Below are 22363 nucleotides of genomic sequence, written 5' to 3'. Positions count from 1 at the left end.
CCCTGCCTCAAATATGCTGGGCTTATGCCCTGAGTCCTAGAATTTGAGTGGCAGATGCAGGAGGATCTCTGTGAGTCCCAAGCTAGCCTGCTCTACATAGCAAGATTCAAGCTAACCTGGATACATAGTGAAACTCTTTCTCAAAGAACCAGAAACAAAACAAATATATATATGGTAGAAAGATGTTTCAAGAGTTAAAAGCATTTGTAGCTCTTGTTGGAGAGTGCCCTGATTTGGTTCCTGGCACCCATATGGTGGCTCACAACCATCCTTAACTCCAGTTCCAGGGAATCCAATGCCTTCTTCTGGCCTTCTTGGGCACTTGCCACACATCTGATTTACATACATACATGGTGACAAAACACTCATAAACATGTCTAAAATTTTAGTATAATGGTATAAATTATAGCATAAATATTTATTTTAAAAGCATGGTTCACTCATTCCTATATATTTCCAATTTTTAAAAAGGAGGAGGGGGGCGGGGGATTTAGCTCAGGGGTAGAGCGCTTGCCTAGGAAGCGCAAGGCCCTGGGTTCGGTCCCCAGCTCCAAAAAAAAAAAAAAAAAAAAAAAAAAGAACTAAAAAGGAGGAGGAACCTCAAACTCATGTATTCCAGGGTGATCTTGAAACCTTGATTGTCATGTCTTAAGTGTTGCTCTGCTGGAATTATGGGATATTCTGCCATGCCAAGTTTGTTAGCTTTAATTGCTACTGAATGGAAAATATAAATATCCATACACGCAATCTATGCAAGTAAAACTTCTTGGCTTTCAATACTTTTAAAATGAATATGTTATTTTGACTTGAGACAAGATCTCATGTAGTCCAAACTGATCTTGAACGTTAGTAAGCAGCAGAGGATTACTCTGAATGCCAGACTGCCAGGTATGGCTATCTTTTTTTTTTTTTTTTTCTATTTTTTTTTTTTCGGAGCTGGGGATTGAACCCAGGGCCTTGCGCTTGCTAGGCAAGCACTCTACCACTGAGCCAAATCCCCAACCCCCCAGGTATGGCTATCTTACAGTGAGACCAGACTGCCAGGTATGGCTATCTTACAGTGAGACCAGACTGCCAGGTATGGCTATCTTACAGTGAGACCAGACTGCCAGGTATGGCTATCTTACAGTGAGACCAGACTGCCAGGTATGGCTATCTTACAGTGAGACCAGACTGCCAGGTATGGCTATCTTACAGTGAGACCAGACTGCCAGGTATGGCTATCTTACAGTGAGACCAGACTGCCAGGTATGGCTATCTTACAGTGAGACCAGACTGCCAGGTATGGCTATCTTACAGTGAGACCAGACTGCCAGGTATGGCTATACTACAGGGAGATCTTTAAAAATGTATATATGTGGGCTGGAGAGATGACTCAGTGGTTAAGAGCACTGAATGCTCTTCCAGGGGTCCTGAATTCAATTCCCAGCAACCACACGGTGGTTCACAACCATCTGTAATGGGACCCGATGCCCTCTTCTGGTGTGTCTGAAGACAGCTACAGTGTACACATATATAATAAATAAATCTTTTAAAAATGTATACTTGTGTGCATTTTCTACATGTGTAGGTGCTCACATAAGTTTAAAGAGAGCATTAGATCTCCTGGAGCTGTGGTTACAGACAGTTGTGTGCCACTCAACGTGGATGAGGTGATCTGAACTCAAATCTTCTGAAAGAGCGGCAACAGCAAGTGCTACTGGCTTGTGAGGGGATAGAGCCATTCCTCTATCCCCGATAGTGGGCTTTTTTTTTTTTTTTTACAGTGTAGTCTAGGCTGTCAATGAACTCAGATATCGTCTGCCTCTGCCTCCTAAGTGCCTCCACCATCCAGCTATAACAGGCTGTCAACAAAGTGTCTGAGGACCAACCAGGTGTAGAAACTAAGGAAGGGGAATTCAGTTCAAAGACAGCACACCAGGCAACTTAGTGAGTGAGACCCTGCATCAACATAAAGTTTAAGACAAAGAATAAGGGGCCGCTGAGGTGGCTTAGCCAATGAAAGCACTTGCTGGCGAGCCTGATGAGCCAACTCCTGGAACCCACATGGTGAAGGTGAGAACTCACTGACTCCAGCAGGTTTTCCTCCGATTTCCACACGTGCTCTGTGCCACTGAGCTACACCTACACGCAACAGTTTTTTAACTGCTTAGTGGCAGAATACTTAAATGTGAGAAGCCCTGGGTTCAATCCCTAGTATCGAAAAAAATCAAGCAACCCCACTCCTGTTGAAATTAAAAGACATTTCTGTAGAAACTCATTATTTTTTAACCCTTTTCACTCAGTGGGATTTGCCCACTCCCGTTACTCTGATGTGAGGCTCTATGATATTAAATTATAAGCTTAGGAGTGGTACATACGTGTAGTTCCAGAGCTGAGACAGGAAGATCATCTGAGTCCAGCACAGTAAGAGTCTGAACGAAACAGGGAGACCCTGGCTCAAAGGTAAAATGAAAGATATCAGAGGCCATCTTTCATAGCCTTGCCAAATAATTACCAGACTTAGGTATTAATTTCATTCTACCCTAACACTGGTAAGTTACAGATAAATATGTCATACTTGGAATGTGTTTATCCTCCATTTACTTGAAATGAATTTATTTTTCCTGTAAAAGTTGCTTCTTTTGCTTTCAACAAAAAAACAAACACAGAAATAACCAAAAAAAGTCTTTTGAATTTTATTATTTTTTTATGTGCATAGTTTGTTTTTTTCAGATTAAGTACTAAACAACCTAAGTCGTCTTATAAATTATTTTAGTAATTGTGTATAATTCATGCCTTCCTGTATCAATTTTTCTTTCTTTTTATATAACTTTTTTTTTTTTTAACGCATGAGACAGAGACGGGAGTTACTGCTCAGGGCACATCATTTGCCTAATATGTTCAAGGACTTGGGTTCAATTTGACTAGCAGAATAGAACCTTTTTTTTTTTTTTTTTTGAGACAGGGTTGTACCACGTAGTTCACCCCCCCCCACTTTTGTTTACTTTTTTCTTTACTTAATGTGTGAATATGTATATTTATGTGTGTGGACCTGTGACAAGGTCTGAGGACCTCTTTCAGGAGTTCTCTCCTTTAACCACGTGGGTTCCAGGAAATCAAACTCAGATTTTCCGGCTTAGTGGCAAGTACCCTTCACAGCTGAGCCATTGTTCTGTCCCTTACCGTGTATTCTTGACTGATCAGGAACTCGGTAATACCAGGTAGGCCTTATGGTGATCTTTCTACATCTCCTTCCCCAGAATCTATAGCATACAGGGAGTTTTCTTATTTTAGACAAGGTCTTCTGTAGCCTAATCAGGTCTCAAATTCATATGCAGCTGGGACTGCCCCTAAACCACGTATCCACATATCACGACTGCAGGCGTCTGGATGTGGAGGGCACAGGATAACTTTTGGAGTCGGTTCTTGCCTTCAAACTTGTAGAGTCAGGCTTAAACGCATAAGGGAATTGTAGGAGCGTACACCAGAAACATCGCTTTTTTTCTTTCCTGTCTAAACATCCCTTGCTGATTGGAACTCTCTGCCTGCGTAACCATGCCCGACCTTACACGTAGCGGTTTCTAACAAGGTGACCGTTTCATAGCAAACTGAAAAAAGGTTAGCAAAGCAGGTGTTTTCAGGTCCTGCTTACTTCTCAAATAAGGTTTCAGGATCGCTACCAACAGCTAGAAGAGCAAGGCCAGGAGCTATATAGTTCCCTGGGTAGTGAGAAAAGCACTTCGCAGCTGGTGTTGGTTAAGGCCGGCCCATACGATGACGGAATTGGACCGAAACCAATTGGTCACGGAGAAGCGAGAGACCCGTATGAAAGCGACCGAGTGAAATTATTCGTACAAGACTAGCATTTGAAAGAAGAAAACAGAGACGGGAGATTCTGCCAAGGGTTAGTTACTTGTCCAAACGTAGACAACTGTGTTAAAACAGGTCTCGGAGAACAAATAAGGTAGAGCAGCCAGAGAGGGGCCCACCTTGTTTTCGTGTCGTCCCCACCCCCACTACACAAAGAGGAACAGGAACCACCTCACCGGAAGCACTACCTCTGCTCTCTGAGGCATTACACATTCCTCCGCGCGCCGGAAGAGCGCGTTCCACCTTGCGGGGTAGCTTCTTCCTCGCCTCTCGAGGAGAGGTCGCGGAGCCATCAGGGGCCACGCACCCAGAGTGGACGGAGAGCGCAGAACCTTGACCGGCAAGCTGAGAAAAAAAGGCACGCCGGCTGTCATGGAAGGGAGGAAGGCGAGAAGACCCGACTAGACGTGGCGGCGGTGGGATTTTGTTTCCTGCGGTGGCGGACTGATTTAGCAGTACGTTAACTTCCGGAAGCGTCCTGTCCCTGAGAGGAAAAGCCCTGAAGGAAACAATAACAAACGACGGGAGGAAGCGCTTCTGGGTCTTCTGTGAGGAATAGTTCTCTCCTAAGAAGATGCGCTGCGGCCCCTGTGAGGAGACGTGAGAGGACTTGGCGGCCGTCACCCAGCCTTTCCCGGCTTGTGCACCTCAGGGCCCCCTGGCTTTTACCATGGCGGGCGTGGGCCCGGGGGGCTACGCGGCGGAGTTCGTGCCGCCGCCGGAGTGCCCGGTCTTTGAGCCCAGTTGGGAGGAGTTCACAGACCCGCTAAGTTTTATCGGTCGCATCCGGCCTCTGGCTGAGAAAACTGGCATCTGCAAAATCCGTCCACCCAAGGTAGCGGAGCCTGAGGGGGTGTGGGGCGGCCGGGAGGGTCGTTAACTCTTGCTGTAGCTCTCCTATTTCGGTTCTTCTGTGCTTTCATGGCGCCCCTCCCTCACCTCCTGATGTCCCGACGCTACTTTTGAGGATGTTTTGCCCTGGGTTCTGAACGCAGTTTCACGTCCACTTTTACCTTTTATTGTGGATGCGTATGCGTTCGCTGAGAGGTCAGAGGACATTTTGTAGGAGTCGATTCTCTTCCTGCGTTGTGGGTCTCAGGAGGGCTCGAACTCAGATTGTCAGGCATCTCACCAGCTCTCAGGTCCGCCCTCAAAAGAAAGAAATAGGAATCTCTGGGACTTTTTCCTTTCAGAATTTATTTGGGCGCAGATATTGTAGTGTGGATTGGAGGTAAGGATAACAAAAGGCTTCAGGCCCTTCCTAGGGAAAGGCGTTTAAAGTGTCTTGTCATTCGCTCATGCACAACCTTTCTGTTTGCGTATTAAAAAAAAAAAAATCCCACTTCTGTCGACTGTTTCTGTGTCCAAGCCTGCTAAAGCTCAGTTTATCAAACCTTTGCAAGCAACTACTCGGGTTTCTTAAAATGTAATCCGAACTCAGGTTGTCTACAGGGTGATGTCACTAGACTAGAACCCCCATGCTAATTATTACTGCAACAGGAAAGGCATCCTCGAGGAAGATAAAGAGCATTATTTATTTGTTTTTTAAAATGTCGATGTTTAGAAAGAATTGGTCAATAAATGGGGATGTAAGAAAACGTTGAAATCTCTAGATGTAAGAAAGCAAGGGATAAAGATTCCTGAGCTGTAATATAAATAATCAAATTTGCGTATAAATTGATTAATTACCTCACTGTACGGTTAGGAACGCAGACGATACCCCGTAATGAGTGGAATTAATCCCCTAGGAGGTTAAGTGATATGCTCAAGGTCAGAAGGGTTTTTTTTTTTAATTCACTAGGTGCCTTTCAAATGATATTGTTAGTGAGGGAGAGTGCTGCAAGGCCCCTGCTTCCATCCTCAGTCACGTGGGAGAAAAACCTTGTTCAAATGTTGCTGAAAACCAGCACCCGGGGATGTTTTTTTAAATGAGATCCCTGTGCCCTGTTAAAGTAGAACCAATTTGTGGCTGCAAACGTTCTACAGTACGGTTTTCTTTCCTAGCAAGTACTCAAATGATTTTCGTCCTTGCTAAGATGGTCAAGCTGTGCAATCTAGGCTGATTTGGAACTCTTAAGCCTCCTGCCTCTACTTCAGAGTACTAGGATTACAGGCATGTGCCATACTCAAGTCAGTTGACTTCTTTTTAAGTTTTACTTGGTAAACTTGTGTGTTTATTGGACACTGTTTTGCATTTGACAAGCTCGCTCATTGTATTCCTGGATAACCTTGGAGAGTATAACTGTATATTTTGAGATGGTAAGATTTGAAAATTGTTTTTCCAAGTAATATTAAAGTATAAACTATAAATACATTGGCTTTTTTTGTCTCTATAATAAAGACTTACATATTCTATGATTTGTGGCAGCTCCATGCTAAATTACCAGAATAATTCTTTCTATTTAGGATTGGCAACCTCCATTTGCCTGTGAAGTAAAAACCTTCCGTTTCACTCCCAGAGTTCAGCGCCTGAATGAACTTGAGGTGAGTATTAGACCAATATTTCTGCTTTCTGGGTTTTTTTCCCCTTCCTTAGTGGTGGTGGTGTTTTAGACTCAGGGCTTCTCACACACTAAGCAAATGCTCTACTATAGTTTTATATAGCTCCAGTTTCCTCATGGCTTACCTTAGGATTTTATTTTTTGCCAAAAATTAATTTGCTTTTCTTTTTTTTTTTTTTTTTATGTCATCTTTCCTTCCTGCTTTCTTTTTTCTTTCTTTTCTTTTTAAGATTTATTTATTATATATAAATACACTGTAGCTGTCTTCAGACACACCAGAAGAGGGCATCAGATCCCATTACAGATGGTTGTGGGCCACCATGTGGTTGCTGGGATTTGAACTCAGGACCTCTGGAAGAGCAGTCAGTGCTCTTAACCTCTGAGCCATCTCTCCAGCCCCTAATTTGCTTTTCTTAATTACCTTAGGATTTTAGATAGAGAACTTTTAAAAGGTTGTACCAGGACCCAGAATTTGTGTTAATTGGGATTTAATGAATAATAGTTGCATGGTATTTGAGGAAAGTGTCTTTTAAGACTGTTTCAAGTAGTTACTACCCCTTTTTTTCTTTGCTTCTTCATTCAATAGGATAGCAGAAAACTATTTTTTTTCTTTCTTTCTTTTTTTTCTTTTTATTGGAGCTGGGGACCGAACCCAGGGCCTTGGGCAAGCGCTCTACCACTGAGCAAAATCCCCAACCCCGAAAACTAATTTTTAACATATTTTAGTGGAGATTCTAGTGCTTACCTTTAGAAAAGTGGAAATCCCTTCCTCCCTCCTTTCCTTTCTTCCTTCTTTTTTTAAAAGCAGATCTCATACGGTCCAAGATGTCAGTTATCTTGATACATAGTCCCTGACTGCCTGGACCTCCTGGCCTTCCTGCTTTCACACCTATGTGTTGGGATCAGAGCTGTGCACACATGCCTGGTTCATAGATGATAGGGATTGAATTTTGTGCTTCAAGACACTAGGCAAGTGCTACCAGTCGAGCTACTTCCCCAGCCCTCTTTTCCACCCTCCTACCTTCTTGAGCCAATCTTCCTTTGTAGCTAATATGTGGTCTGGTCTAGAGTTTACTATGTAGCCCAGGCTAGCTGCGAACTTATGGCAGTCCTCCTGTCTCAGCCTCCTGAGTGTGCTGGAGTTACAAAAGGCTCTTGCTATGATGTCCAGCTCCAATTGGAATTTTCCTCTAACTATATGTATGTTAGATAGCATACAAAATAATGGATTTCGTTATGATATTTTTGTATTGTTAGATTAAAAAAATGGAGTCAGCAGTGGTTGGTTCAGTAAAGAAGCTGACAAATAATTACTCTTTGGAAATGCAGTTTATTAGGAGAAGGACCTATAAACAGTAACTGGGCCTTCCAGTAGGGGAGCATTAGAAAGAAGCAGAATTACATTTAAAATAGCACAACTGTGGCTGGAAAGATGACTCAAAAGTTCTTTCAGAGGCCCTGGGTTGGAATCCCAGCATCCACATGGTGTTTGAGCACCCTCTGAGACTCCAGTTCCAGGGGCTTCAGATGTCATCTTCCAGAATCTGTGTGCATACTATACCCATACAAATTCAAAGCCCAAAACAACCAAGAAGAACATAACAGACCTTAAATGGGAGGAGAAAATTTTCTTTTTCTATCTTTTTTTTTTTTTTTTTTTTTTTTTTTTTTTGGAGACTGGGTTGTGTTCTGTGTAGCCCTGACTATCCTGGAACCTCTAACCAGGTTGGAGATCTGTCTGCCTCTGCCTCCAGAGTTCTGGGATAAAGGTGTGCACCATCACTGCCCAGCTGGGCTTTCCTAACATCCAGCAAAGAACTCTATTAAAAAAAGCTAACTTGAAGTGAGAATGAGAGAGACAACCAACACAGGATGATGGCATGGATACTTTTCTCTGTATTGGAAGCAAAGATAGGAAAATGTTTTCAGGCTTCTGTTGGTTAGTAAAGTGTTGAAGTGTTACAACGTGGTATACTTTACCATTATTCACAGTTATGATTGTGCTTCCGTAGTAGAAACTCCATTTCTTTTGCTGTTTTTTTTTTTTTGCGTCCAAGCCTGCTAAGACTCAGTTTATTAAGTCTTTTCAGACAGCCAAATAACTCAGCCAATGGAGTTCAACACTCAGAGTCATCCATCACCACCCCTGCTTTACCTTCAGCCCTGTGTTTTTGACTTCTGTATTTTAATCATTTTAGGCAATGACTAGAGTAAGATTGGACTTCTTGGATCAACTGGCAAAATTTTGGGAACTTCAAGGATCTACATTGAAGATTCCCGTGGTGGAGAGAAAAATCCTGGATTTGTATGCTTTAAGCAAGGTGAGGCCAATACTTGTCTTAGAAGTTGAGCAGAACGGTTGAGATATAGCTCAGTGGTAGTTAGTAGTGCTTAGTTTGTACCAGGTCCTCATGGGAAATTGTACAGAGGTTCATGATTCATGAAATTAAGAATTTAAAATAATCTTTTCTGTGTAATAGTCCTGACCGTACTGGTGCTTGCTTTGTAGACTAGGCTGTCCCGGAACTCAAAGATCTGCCAGCCTCTGCCTCTCAGTGCTTACATCAGAGGCATGAGCCACCATTGCCCAGCAGGTTTTTCAATATAGTCTAAAAAATATTTTAATTTTTTGCACTGCTAGGTAAGCACTTTGCTATTGAGCCATATCTCTGGTTTATATTTAATTTTTTTGTTTACTTGAGAAAGATTTATCTTTATGTGCATTGGTGTTTTGTGTGCATGTGTGTCTGTATACTCTATTATACTGTCCATGGAAATCAGAAGAAAGTGTCAGATGCTGTACAGTTAGAGATGTAACTAAAGTTACACCATGTGCGTGTTGGGCATTTGAAACTAATAAAACTGAAAATTCAAAAATAATAAAAATGTCTTAACTTAAAAGTCACAGCAGCCACAGATTTTTACTGTGTTAGAAAACATATAGCTCTGGGGTTGGGGATTTAGCTCAGGGGTTGGGGATTTAGCTAAGGGGTAGAGCACTTGCCTAGGAGGCGCAAGGCCCTGGGTTCGGTCCCCAGCTCCGAAAAAAAAAACCAAAAAAAAAAAAAAAAAGAAAAGAAAACATATAGCTCAGTGTGCTGTTCATACTTTTAGTTCCAGCACTTGAGAGGCAGAAGCAGATGCGTCTCTTATTCTCGGACAATCTAGGACTATATTGAGAGACCCTGTCTCAAAACAAACAAACAAATAAAAAAAGTGGGTTCCCTGGAAGAACAACCAGTGCTTTTAACTGCTAAGCCATCTCTCCAGCCTTTTAACTTTTTTTTTTTAAACAATCTTGGTATGTCTATTGATACTTTATTTTTTATATGTGTGTATGGAAGCCAAGGCCTGGGGTTCACTGGTCATCTGTCTCCATGGATCTTCTCTCATCCACCAACCTGGTATTACAAAAACAGGCCACTGCATCTAGCTTTTAAAGTGGGTACTTGGGATTGAACTCAGGTCCTTAGGATTTTTAATAGCCACTTTAACAATGGAATCATCTCCCCAGGTCCCACCATCACCACCATCCCCCTTTTTTGTTTGTTTTTGGGGGGTTTTTTAAAGACAAGATTTTGCTTTATGTCCCTGGATGCCCTGGACCTTGATGTGATCCTCCTGCTTTTGCTTCCTTGGGTGTTTGAATTACAGGTGTGTGCCACCACACTAAATCCATTTATCTATCTATCAATCAACTGTTTATAGATTAATCAACTTTTTAAGGCAGGATCTTGCTTTATGGCTGGCTTCAGGTTCCCCATTTAGATCAAGCTGGCCTGAGACTTTATGTCTGTACACACACGCAGCATGTGTGCATATGGAGGTCAGAGGAGAGCCTTGGGTGTTGGTCTTCATCTTCCACCTTGTTTGAGGTGGGCTTTCCTATTTGATGCTCTTCTATGTATGTTAGGCTGTCTGGTCAAGTCTTTGTCTCCTCACCATACCATAGGAACATTGGAATCACAGACTCAATATCTTGCTCAGTTTTTGCAGTGGGTTCTGAGGATTTGAATTCAGGTTCTTACACTTGCTTCTGTGTTGTCTTAGTGTCTTTTATTTTTACTGGGATTAAATACTTTGGCAAAGCAACGTCAAGAAAAAGGGACTTATTTTAGCCCATAGTTCTAGGTTGGAGTGTTATCATAGTGGGGAATTCACAATTAAGGAACATGAGGGAGGCTTAACCACATTGTATAAACCATTGAAAGCAATGCAGTAAATGCTTGTCCCCAGTTCCCTTCCTGCATTTTATATAGTTCAGGTTCCCTACCCAGGGAATGGCTTTTCCATATCAGTTAATTTTAACCAGATAATCTATCACAGGCACAGCCAGACACCCATCTTCCAGGGGATTCTAGATCTTGTTAACAATGAATACTAATTGTCACATGTGATAAAACTATTTACCCACTCAACTATGTCTTTAGTGGCATCAGACCTACATAGGCATACAAAAGCATGCCTGACCCCTAAAATTTCTAGTGTGTGCATGTGTGTACCTGTGTACATTTGGAATCCTGAGGAGGACATTGAGTGTCCCTATCTATCACTCCCTGCTTTACTCCAGGAGTTCTCAACCTTGTGGGTCTTATCCCCACAGGGTCGCATTTCAGATATCCTACATATCATACTTATACTACAGTTTATATAACAGTATGAAAATTACAGTTATGAAATAACAATGAAATAATCTTATAGTTAGGAGTCACACAACATGAGGAACTGTATTAAAGGGTTTCAATATTAGAAAGTTTGAGAATCACTTCTTTGAGGCAATGTCTTGAAAACTAAGTTCTTGAACTTAGTTTTTTCAACTAGGCTGGAAGCCAGCAAGCCCTAGAAATCCTCCTGTCTCTGCTCTCCACAGCATCAGGATTACAGGTACACATGAGAGCGTGCCTAGCTTGTTATGTGGGTGCTGGTAGCAAACTTATGGTTGCATGGCAACTAATCATAATCACCAAGTTATTCTAGCCTCAAAGGTTCACTTAAGAAGTCTGTTTTGGCTTAGTGGTGGTGATGCTCCCCTTTAATCTCAGCACTTGGGATGCAGAGGCAGATGGGTCTCTGTGATTTTGAGGACAGCCAAGGCTCTACAGAGAAATCCTGTTTCAAAGAAAGAAAAAAAAAGAGGGCTGGAGAGATGGCTCAGCAGTTAAGAGCATTGAATGCTCTTCCAGAGGTCCTGAGTTCAATTCCCAGCAACCACGTGGTGGCTCACAACCATCTGTAATGGGATCTGATGCCCTCTTCTGGTGTGTCTGAAGACAGCGATAGTGTACTCATATATATAAAACAAATATAAAAAAAGAATAAAATAAAAAAAGAATTATTTTTTTGGGTGAACGTGATGGTCCATACCTTTAATCCTGTCTCTTGGGAGGTAGAGGCAGATCTACCTCAGTCTGAGGCTAGCTGCATAGTGAGACTCTGTATGACTGTGAGAAGACCCCTCACACTCACTCACACACGCTTTTAACCAGGTACAGTATCCTACATTTGTAAGCTTAGCACTCAAGAGGCTTAGGTAAGAGTATTGTTACAAATTCAAGGCCAGCCTGAGTTACACTGCGTTCTTTACCAACTTTGGCTATAAAATAGTTGAGCCTGTTTCTGAAACAAACAGCCTGCAGAGATGGCTCAAAGGTTAAGATTGCTTATTAGTCTTGTAGAAGACATGAGTTTGGTTCCCAGCACCTACAATTCTAGCTCTAAGGGATCTGATACCCTCTTCTTGACTCTGTGGGCACCTGCATTTGCATGCATATATCCCCACACAGATAAACATGTACACATGACTAAAAAGCACTACACTAAAGTCTTGTAGGAACAACAACAACCCGAAACTCCCAAACACTATCATTAAAAGTTTAATTTAAACTTCCTGTGATTTTTCTTTTTCCCCAATTAGAAAGTCATTGCTGGTTTTAATTTGAAGTTAGATTGAATTTCGGTTTGGAGGTAACCTGATCAGAGTGCCAGTGTCACATTTGTCATCCATATTGTTTAGCTATATCTTGAGAAATCTAATTCCTTTTGTTGGGAATAGTTTTTGTTTTTTTTAAATATTTGTGCACGGACCTGAGTAATAGGCTTTTACAAAATAAATAAGACTTAAAAATGATTCTCTCTGTCCACATCATTTCCTGTTTCTTATGCTAGTCACTTGGAGTGCTTTTGGCTGTTACTGATTTTTGAACCTTTTTTTTTTTAAGAATTATTTATTTTGTGTATATGAGTACATTCTAGCTGTCTTCAGAGGGCATCAGATCCCATTACAGATGGTTGTGAGCCACCATGTGGTTGCTGGGAATTCAACTCAGGACCTTTGGAAGAGCAGTCAGTGCTCTTAACCACTGAGCCATCTCTCCAGCCCTGAACTTTTATGTCTCTAAACAAAGGGTTTATGGTACTTATCCCTTTTTGGTTTTGTGTATTATATGAGAGTTTTTTATTATGAACTGTAGGTCTAAAAGATCTTATGCCTAATGAAATGGCTTATTGAGTAAAGTATTTGCTGTGCAACTTCATGATCTGACTTTGATCCCTGGAACCCAAGTAAAAGAAGGGAGAAAGAAAGACTAAATTCTACAAAGTTGTCCTCTGACCTTTATGTGAGTGCTGTGGTACACATGCTCCCTCTTAGTATAAACACCCAGTAAATAAAAAGATCTTTTTGTTTGTTTGGTTGGTTTATGGTTTTTCCAGGTAGGATTTTTCTGTGTAGCCCTGGCTATACTGGAACTCCCTCTATAGACCAAGCTGGCCTTAAACTAAGAGATCCATCTGCCTTTTCCTCTGCCTCCTGAGTGCTGCTGGAATTAGCAGCCATGAACAACAAAAAAATTAAATTTAGAACACTTTATGTCCCTTATATTAACTTCTTTTTTCTCTCTTTGAGGGACAGGCTCTCGTGTATCTCCAGCTTGATGAGTAGCCAAGGTTGACCTTGGGATTCTCATCTGGCGGTCTCCACTGATAATAGAGTCATCTTTCCAGCCCTTTACTTTAGGATATTTGTTTGTACATAAATATATTTATACCCCAACCAAATCCAGTGTGACTCAAAGCTACCTATGTGTTCACTACATAGCAGAGGTTGGCCTTGAACTCTGATTCTCTGACCTGAGTGGTGTGATACACATAACTGGTATCCTCAAGGTTTTAGCATACTCTCCTCTGCACCACACTCCCTGTGTGTGTCTGTATATAGATCTACATATGTGCATGTGCGTGTTCTGTGTGTATACATACCATGTGCGCACAGGTGCCTGTGGAGTCCTAAAGAGGAGGGCATTGGATCCCTGAAATACACAGAATTACCAGGTGTTTGTGACTTTGCCAGTATGGGTGTTAGGAACCAAACTCTGGTCCTTTGCTAGGAACGAGCTCTCTTGACCACAGAAATGTGTCCAGCCTTGCAGCTTAATTCAAAATATTTCTTTTGGTTTTGGTTGTAGTTGTGTTTTGTTTTGTTTAATGGTGGTGATGGTTGGTTTTTTTAGTTTAGTGTATATTTTTTCGTACTGCATAATGTGCAAAGTATAAATTTTTATTAAATCCTTTTTTATATCTTGAAAGTGGACCCAGTGAAATTCAATTTTAAGGTTTGATATTTGTAAAAACCATTGTCTCTATTCCTTTGCATGTTAACAGTATCAGTTTAATTAAAGGAGATTTACATTTTAAGTCTAAAATAATGTTTATATTTACAGACAACATACAGAGTTAGGATGCTGGAATTTTACTTACCTGGTGAAATTTTTATTTTAAAACATTAATTTTGTGTGTATGTACATTCACAATCTTGAACATGAAGTGTTTGTGGAGGTCAGAGGACAACTTGTAGGAACTGGTTCTCCTATCATGTTGGTTTTATGGATGGAACTCAGATCATCAGACTTGGGAGCAACAGCCTACCTGAGGAACCGTCTTTCTGGCCTACTGTTTTTATTTTTAAAGTCAGATTTCATATGTCCCAGTCTGGCCTCCAACTTACTATGTAGCAGAAAATAACCTTAAATGTCAAGTCCTCCTGTCTTCACCTTCTGAGAGCTTGAATTACAGGTGTGTGCTTCCATACCTAGATTTTATGGAACTAGGGGTCAAAATCAGTGCTTTTGTGCATACTAGGCAAGCATTCTACCAGCCGCTCTGGGGAAAAGGCTCTTTATTATCTTTTGATAAATAAAGTTAGGATACTTGAAATTAATCTCTTTCCCTAAAGACTTCATACTTTTTTTTTTTCCAGATTGTTGCCAGCAAAGGAGGTTTTGAAATAGTCACCAAAGAGAAGAAATGGTCTAAAGTGGGTAGCCGTTTGGGATATCTGCCAGGAAAAGGAACTGGGTCTCTTTTGAAGTCACACTATGAAAGAATTCTCTACCCATATGAGCTTTTCCAATCTGGTGTCAGCCTTATGGTGAGATGCATCATAGTTCTTAGAGTGGAAAATTTAATTTGTCACGTACAAACTTGAAGTGATATTTGCTGTTTCTAGACACCAAAATTTGAGAAGAAAAAGTGTGTTAAAAATTAGAACTATTTCTAGTGGTTTGCAGGGTAAAGGACAATGCAAATGAAGGGTGTCTTCATATTTAATATAAATCTTCATGATTTCTGGAAAAGAGTTTTGGTTTGGTTTTTGTCTGTTTTGGAACTTTTGATTTTTTTTTTTTTTTTCGGAGCTGGGGACCGAACCCAGGGCCTTGCGCGTGCTAGGCAAGCACTCTACCGCTGAGCTAAATCCCCAACCCTGTTTTGGAACTTTTGAAACAGTGTCTCACTGTAGCCTAGAATTCACTATTAGATTGACCTCCAGCTTATAGATACCAACTTGCTCCTGCCCCCTGAGTGCTGTGACTAAAACTGAGCTGCCACACCCAGCACCAGCCCCACTTCTTAATGTTGGCTAAACCTTAAAGTGGGCATTTCAGAGGTTTCCGATTTGAGTCTGAACCTCTTACTTTCACAGCTTTAATCAGTTAAGTCTTTGTATTAACCACCACACACTGCAAAAAGAAGCTTTCTAATCAAATTGGATGGCAGCACTAATATATGAACATAAATATTTAAGATCCAATTTGACAGGCATAACCTTGACTATGTAGCAAAATAGCAGTAAATTTCTCACTAGGGACTATCACTTTTCCAGCCATAGGCTTTTTGATTATGTATATAGTATCAAAGGTGACTTCCCTTCTGTGAAACAGACCTCAGATCCAAGAAGTGACTGGTTAGGTACCACTATGGCTCTCATGCCACTATTATACTAGTAGGCCCATGTGTCTGGCAAGTTGATAGTTCACCATTCAGGGTTAACTTAAACTTTTTTTGTGAGGAATGTTCAATCTTGAATGTTCTTTTTTCTCACTGGCTGTCTTACTTAGTTTACTGCTTCGAACACACACCACGACTAAGGCAACTCCTATAAGGACAATATTTAATTGGGGCTGGCTTACAAGGTTCAGAGGCTCAGTCCATTATCAACAAGGCAGGGACATGGCAGCATCCAGGCACGATGGAGGAGCTAAGAGTTCTACATCTTCATCTGAAGGTTACTAGCAGAATACTGGCTTGGAGGTTGCTAGGATGAGGGTCTTAAAGCCCCTGCTCACAGTGACACACCTATTCCGACAAGGCCACACCTCCTAATGGTGCCACTCCCTAAGCCAAGCATATACAAACCATCATATTCCACTCTCTGGCCCCCATAGGCTTGTTCAAACACATGATTCTATGGAGGTCCTATCTAGCAATAGGAATAAAAAAGGACATTTAGTCTAATTTCAAAAGTCTCTATAGTCTATAGCAGTCTCAACACTATTAAAAGATCCATCTAATCACCTAACTATAATACCCAAATCAAGACAGGAAACCAGCGGAGCAAACTCCAGACTTTGCGTCAAAGTGGTCTTCAGATCTCCAACTTCCTTTTCATCTTTGTTGACTTCAACAAACTTATTTTCCTGGGCTGGTTCCAGTCCCTGTTAGCAGCATTCCTCAGCAGATATCCTATGACTCTGGCATCTAGAAAATCTTGGAAACAGCTTCTTTGTTCCCTCAGAAAACACTTCCCAGAAGATTTCACCTTAGTGAAGCTGGTCTCTTCTTAATCCCTACTAGTTTCTTAGCTCAGCTAACCAGCATTAGTTGTCCCAGTAGTCCCTTTTATTTTTCACTCTAAAGCCAGATCCACATGGCCAAAGATGCCGAGTTCTACTGTTTACAGGAACTGGAACATGACCTCCTTGTTCTATTATATTATCACTAGCTTTCAGTTTTCGAACTTCTTTACTACCTAAGCTTGATGTCCTAGATCTTGTTCTATAGATTGACCTTGAAATCAGAGATCTGCATGCCTATCTTCTGGGATTAAAGGTGTGTCCCACCTTGCCTGCATCTAAATTTAGCTGGGTAGGAACTTGCCCCAAAGTTTCACTTCTTTAATTTGCTACCTCCCAGAACACAAGATTCAGTTCCATTTCACTTCCTGGTGCCCCTTTAATACTCAAACCATACATTTTATATTTTTCTTTTCTAAGCTTGCTACACTTCTTCAAAATGCTCTTCATGACACTTAACCAGAGAACAGTCTCTGCTGGTCTTTTTGGAGACTTCCTTTGTCAGTGCAATTAATAAAATCTCTTTACCGTAGCCTCATGTAGAGTCTAAAGAGAAGGGCAAAACACAGCCACATTCTTCACCAAAATACCACATACTGAAATTGTTCTCCACTGAAAGCCCTTGGGCCAGTTCTGTACAGTTCACATCACTCTCAGCAACAGGCTTCCATATTCCCACTGTGATAGCCCAGTAAGACCCACTTAAAGCATTCGACTGCTGTCCAAATCCAAACGTCCAAAATCCACATTCTTCCAGACAAAAGCATTGTCAGGCCTATCACAGCAATACCCCAGTCACTGGTACCAACTTCTTTCTTAGGGTTTTACTGCTGTGAACAGACACCATGACTAAGGCAACTCTTATGAGGACACATTTAATTGGGGCTGACTTACGGGTTTAGAGGTTCAGTCTGTTATCAAGGCAGGAACATGGCAGCACCCAGGCAGGAATAGTGCAAGAGGAGCTGAGAGTTTTACATCTTCATCTGAAGGCTGCTAGCAGACTATAGACTTCCAGGCAGCTAGGATAATGGTCTTAAAGCCCACACCCACATTGATACACCTACTCCAACAGGGTCACCTAATAGTGCCACTCCCTGGGCCAAGCATATAAAACCATCACACATATGTTCTGTAACTAGAGCTACAGAGAGTTGTGAGCTGCCATGTAGGTGCTGGGAACTTAGTGCGCCTCTGAAAAGAGTAGCATGTGCTCTCAGCCTCTGAGCCATCTTTAGATTTTCTCCCTTTTTATGATCTCCATACAGTGTCTTCTTATATCTTTTTTTTCATTAAAATTGAGCTCTTTGCTTTATACTTGAAAGGGTTTGGTATTTATTCTGGATATGCCTTTTTTCGAGTTTTTTTTTTTTAAGTTTTTTTTTAATATTTTGTGATAAATGTTGTTTAACATTTTTATAGTGATGTCTGTTTGAAGGTTTACCTTCCCATTGACTTCCTACAAATTGTTTTTGATGTAGCTTTATTTTTTGAGACTATGTCTTTCTCTGGAGCTCAAAGAAATATATAGAGTTATTGTTAAAAAAATATGTATTTATTTTTATTTTTTTTGAGAAACAGGTCTTAACTATTTAGCCCTGGCTGGCTTCTAACCACTAACTCAGATATGTGTGCCTCCCTGTTCTCCCAAATCAGCAGGCCCTTTTTTCTTTCTTTCTCTTTCTTTTTCTTTTTTTCTTTTTCTTTTCACTAAGTTTATTTTCTATTGAGACAGAATGTTGCTATGTAGTTCAGTAGGCCAGGACTCCATATGTAGACCAAGCAGGCCTTGAACACTAGTGATCATATGTGCCATCATATTTGTTTCTAGCCCTTTTTTTTTTAATTAATTTTTTTTATTTACATGAGTACACTGTAGCTGTTTTCCAACACACCAGAAGAGGGCATCAGATGGTTGTAAGCCACCATTTGGTTGCTGGAATTTGAACTCAGGACCTCTGGAAGAGCAGTCAGTGCTCTTAACCGCTGAGCCATCTCTCCAGCCCCCAGTAGTCCCTTCTTTATATGTGGCTTCATACTCTCTCATTTCAGTTTACCTATTACACATTACGTTCATACCACAAGTCCAGATTAAGGCCAGAAATACATAATTTATGTCTCATTTAACATTTCATTTTGGATAGTGTGGTTTAAAGATTTATTTATTATATAAGTACACTGTAGCTGTCTTCAGACAAACCAGAAGAGGACATCAGATCCCATTACAAATGGTTGTGAACCACCATGTGGTTGCTGGGATTTGAACTCAGGACCTCTGGAAGAGCAGCCTGCGCTCTTAACCACTGAGCCATCTCTCTCCAGCCCGTTAGTGTGGTTTAAATCTTGTTCCCTCTTGCCCTGGTAATGGATCATCTATTTATCTCTGCCTTCTAGGTAGTTAGGAGACATTTCATGTATTATATTTTCTGATGTAATTATGGTACTTGTATATAAGCCATTTTTATTTTAGTTGATAATGGCCCAGAAATATGAAGTTGGCAGTTTACACCAATGAAAAACTCCAAATTTACAAATAAATATAGGTAAAAAGACAAACGTGCAGTAAGGAACTTTCAGTGCTAGAGGCCATATTAATATAACTTTATTTTACCATAGTTCTGTTTTGTTTTGTTTTTTTCTACAACCCCAACTGTGAGAAGTAATTTTTTCTAATTTGTAGGAAGTGATGTTTACCTTTAAGGCTAGCTTTTCCTTTTGACTTCTACTTTGGTCTGCAATATACCTGCTATTCTTCAACATTCTCCATGCTGTCCGATCCTTATGAATCACACACTTGCCCTTGATCACAGTCCCATACACCCCAAGGAAAATATTACTATACTGTACTTTAGAGTATTGTTTTCTCTTTTGTGTGTGACAGGGCTTTCTGTAGCCTCTCCACTCCTTTCCTGACAAGTTCTTACTGTGTAGCCCTCATTGGCCTGAAAAATATCTATGTAGACTAGGCTAGCCTCAAACTCACAGAGATCCACCTACTTCTTCCTCACTGGTGTTGGGATTAAAGGTGTATACTATCACACCTATCCGTGAACTTCCTTTTTTTTTATTTTTTATTTTTCCCCCATCTTTATTAAATTGGGTATTTCTTATTTACATTTCAAATGTTATTCCCTTTCCCGGTTTCCAGGCCAACATCCTCCTCACCCTCCCCTTCTATATGGGTGTTCCTTTCCCCATTTTCCCTCATTACCGCCCTCCCCTCAAGAATCGAGTTCACTGGGGGTCCAGCCTTGGCAGGACCAAGGGCTTTCCCTTCCACTGGTGCCCTTACTAGGCTATTCATTGCTAACTATGCAGTTGGAGCCCAGGGTCCATGTATAGTCTTTGGATAGTGGCTTAGTCCCTGGAAGCTCTGGTTGGTCGGCATTGTTGTTCATATGGGGCCTCAAGCCCCTTCAAGCTCTTTCAAATCTTTCTCTGAATCCTTCAACGGGGGTCCTGTTTTCAGTTCAGTGGTTTGCTGCTGGCATGTATTTGCCCAATTCTGGCTGTGTCTCTCAGGAGAGATCTATATCCGGTTCCTGTCAGCCTGCACTTCTTTGCTTCATCCATCTTGTCTAATTGGGTGCCTGTATATGTATGGGCCACATGAGATGTGGGGCAGGCTTTGAATGGGCATTCCTTCAGCCTCTGTTCTAAACTTTGCCTCCCTATTCCCTCCTAAGAGTATTCTTGTCCCCCTTTTAAAGAAGGAGTGAAGCATCGCATTTTGGTCATCCTTCTTGAGTTTCATGTGTTCTGTACATCTAGGGGAATTCGAGCATTTGGGCTAATATCCACTTATCAATGAGTACATACCATGTGTGTTTTTCTGTGATTGGGTTACCTCACTCAGGATGATATTTTCTAGTTCCATCCATTTGCCTATGAATTTCATAAGGTCATTGTTTTTGATAGCTGAGTATTCCATTGTGTAGATATACCACATTTTCTGTATCCATTCCTCTGTTGAAGGGCTTCTGGGTTCTTTCAAGCTTCTGGCAATTATAAATAAGGCTTCTATGAACACAGTGGAGCATGTATCTTTGTTATATGTTGGGGCATCTTTTGGGTATATGCCCAAGAGAGGTATAGCTGGGTCCTCAGGTAGTACAATGTCGAATTTTCTGAGGAACCTCCAGACCGATTTCCAGACTGGTTGTACCAGTCTGCAATCCCACCAAAAATGGAGGAGTGTTCCTCTTTCGCCACTTCTTTAATTTCTTTATCTTCCTTGACCAGATTATCATTGAGTAGAGCATTGTTCAACTTCCATGTATATTTGGGCATTCTTACCTTATTGTTATTGAAGACCAGCTTTAGCCCTTGGTGGTCTGATAGGACGCATGGTATTATTTCTATCTTTCTGTGTCTGTTGAGGCCTATTTCGTGCCCGATTATATGGTTATTTTTGGAGAAAGTACCATGAGGTGGTGAGAAGAAGGTATATCCTTTTGTTTTAGGATAGGGTGTTCTATAAATATCTTTTAAGTCCGTTTGGTTCATAACTTCTGTTAGTCTGTCTGTGTCTCTTTAATTTCTGTTTCCATGATCGACATGTCCATTGATGAGAATGGGCTGTTGAAATCTCCTACTATTGTTGTGTGAGGTGCAATGTGTGCTTTGAGCTTTAGTAAGGTTTCTTTTTATGTATGTAAGCGCCCTTGTATTTAGAGCATATTTAGGATTGAGAGTTCACCTTGGTGGATTTTTCCTTTGATGAATATGAAGTGTCCTTCCTTATCTTTTTTGGTGACTTTTGGTTGAAAATTGATTTTATTCGATATTAGAATGGCTACTCCAGCTTGCTTCTTCAGACCATTTGCTTGGAAATTTGTTTTCCTGCCTTTTAGTCTGAGATAGTGTCTGTCTTTGTCTCTGAGGTGTGTTTCCTGTATGCAGCAAAATGCTGGGTCCTCATTATGTATCCAGTTTGCTAATCTGTGTCTTTTTATTGGGGAATTGAGTCCATTGATGTTGAGAGATATTAAGGAATAGTGATTGTTGCTTCCTGTTATCTTTGTATTTGGAGATGAGTTTATGTTTGTGTGCTTGTCTTTGTTTTGTTGCAAAACGATTAGTTTCTTGCTTTTTCTAGGGTGTAGCTTGCCTCCTTGTGTTGGGCTTTACCGTTTATTATCCTTTGTAAGGTTGGATGTGTAGAAAGATAGTGTGTAATTTGGTTTTGTCATGGAATATCTTGGTTTCTCCATCTATGTTAATTGAGACTTTTGCTGGATACAGTGACCTGGGCTGGCATTTGTGTTCTCTTAGGGTCTGTATGACATCTGTCCAGGATCTTCTGGCTTTCATAGTCTCTGGTGAGAAGTCTGGTGTGATTCTGATAGGTCTGCCTTTAAATGTTACTTGACCTTTTTCCCTTACTGCTTGCTTTTATTATTCTTTCTTTATTTTGTGCATTTGGTGTTTTGACTATTATGTGACGGGAGGTGTTTCTTTTCTGGTCCAATCTATTTGGAGTTCTGTAGGCTTCTTGTATGTTTATGGGCATCTCTTTTTTTAGGTTAGGGAAGTTTTCTTCTATGATTTTGTTGAAGATATTTACTGGTCCTTTGAGCTGGGAGTCTTCACTCTCTTCTATACCTATTATCCTTAGGTTTGATCTTCTCATTGAGTCCTGGATTTCCTGTATGTTTTGGGCCAGTAGCTTTTTCCTTTTTAAATTATCTTTGACAGTTGAGTCAATGATTTCTATGGAATATTCTGCTCCTGAGATTGTCTCTTGTGTCTCTTGTATTCTGTTGGTGATGCTTGTATTTATGGCTCCTTGTCTCTTCCTTTGGTTTTCTATATCCGGGGTTGTCTCCCTTTGTGCTTTCTTTATTGTTTCTATTTCCATTTTCAATTCCTTCACCTGTTTGA

The 22363-nt window shown here is 40.9% G+C and overlaps 1 protein-coding gene across 1 annotated transcript in view; it reads left to right on the top strand.

The window, feature by feature from the left end:
- The first annotated feature begins 4066 nt into the window (after nucleotides 1–4066).
- Kdm5a (lysine demethylase 5A) overlaps nucleotides 4067–22363 on the top strand; it is a 76770-nt gene continuing 58473 nt past the window's right edge. Inside the window, exons 1-4 of the mRNA XM_032905777.1 lie at nucleotides 4067–4687; nucleotides 6259–6336; nucleotides 8552–8674; nucleotides 14608–14778. Coding sequence (XP_032761668.1) covers nucleotides 4523–4687; nucleotides 6259–6336; nucleotides 8552–8674; nucleotides 14608–14778 — 537 coding nt within the window. The 5' untranslated portion in view covers nucleotides 4067–4522. The remainder of the gene's footprint in view (nucleotides 4688–6258; nucleotides 6337–8551; nucleotides 8675–14607; nucleotides 14779–22363) is intronic.

The sequence above is a fragment of the Rattus rattus genome, chromosome 6, assembly GCF_011064425.1.
Source record: "Rattus rattus isolate New Zealand chromosome 6, Rrattus_CSIRO_v1, whole genome shotgun sequence".
Taxonomy (NCBI): domain Eukaryota; kingdom Metazoa; phylum Chordata; class Mammalia; order Rodentia; family Muridae; genus Rattus; species Rattus rattus.
This window is presented reverse-complemented; position numbering and strand designations above follow the sequence as displayed.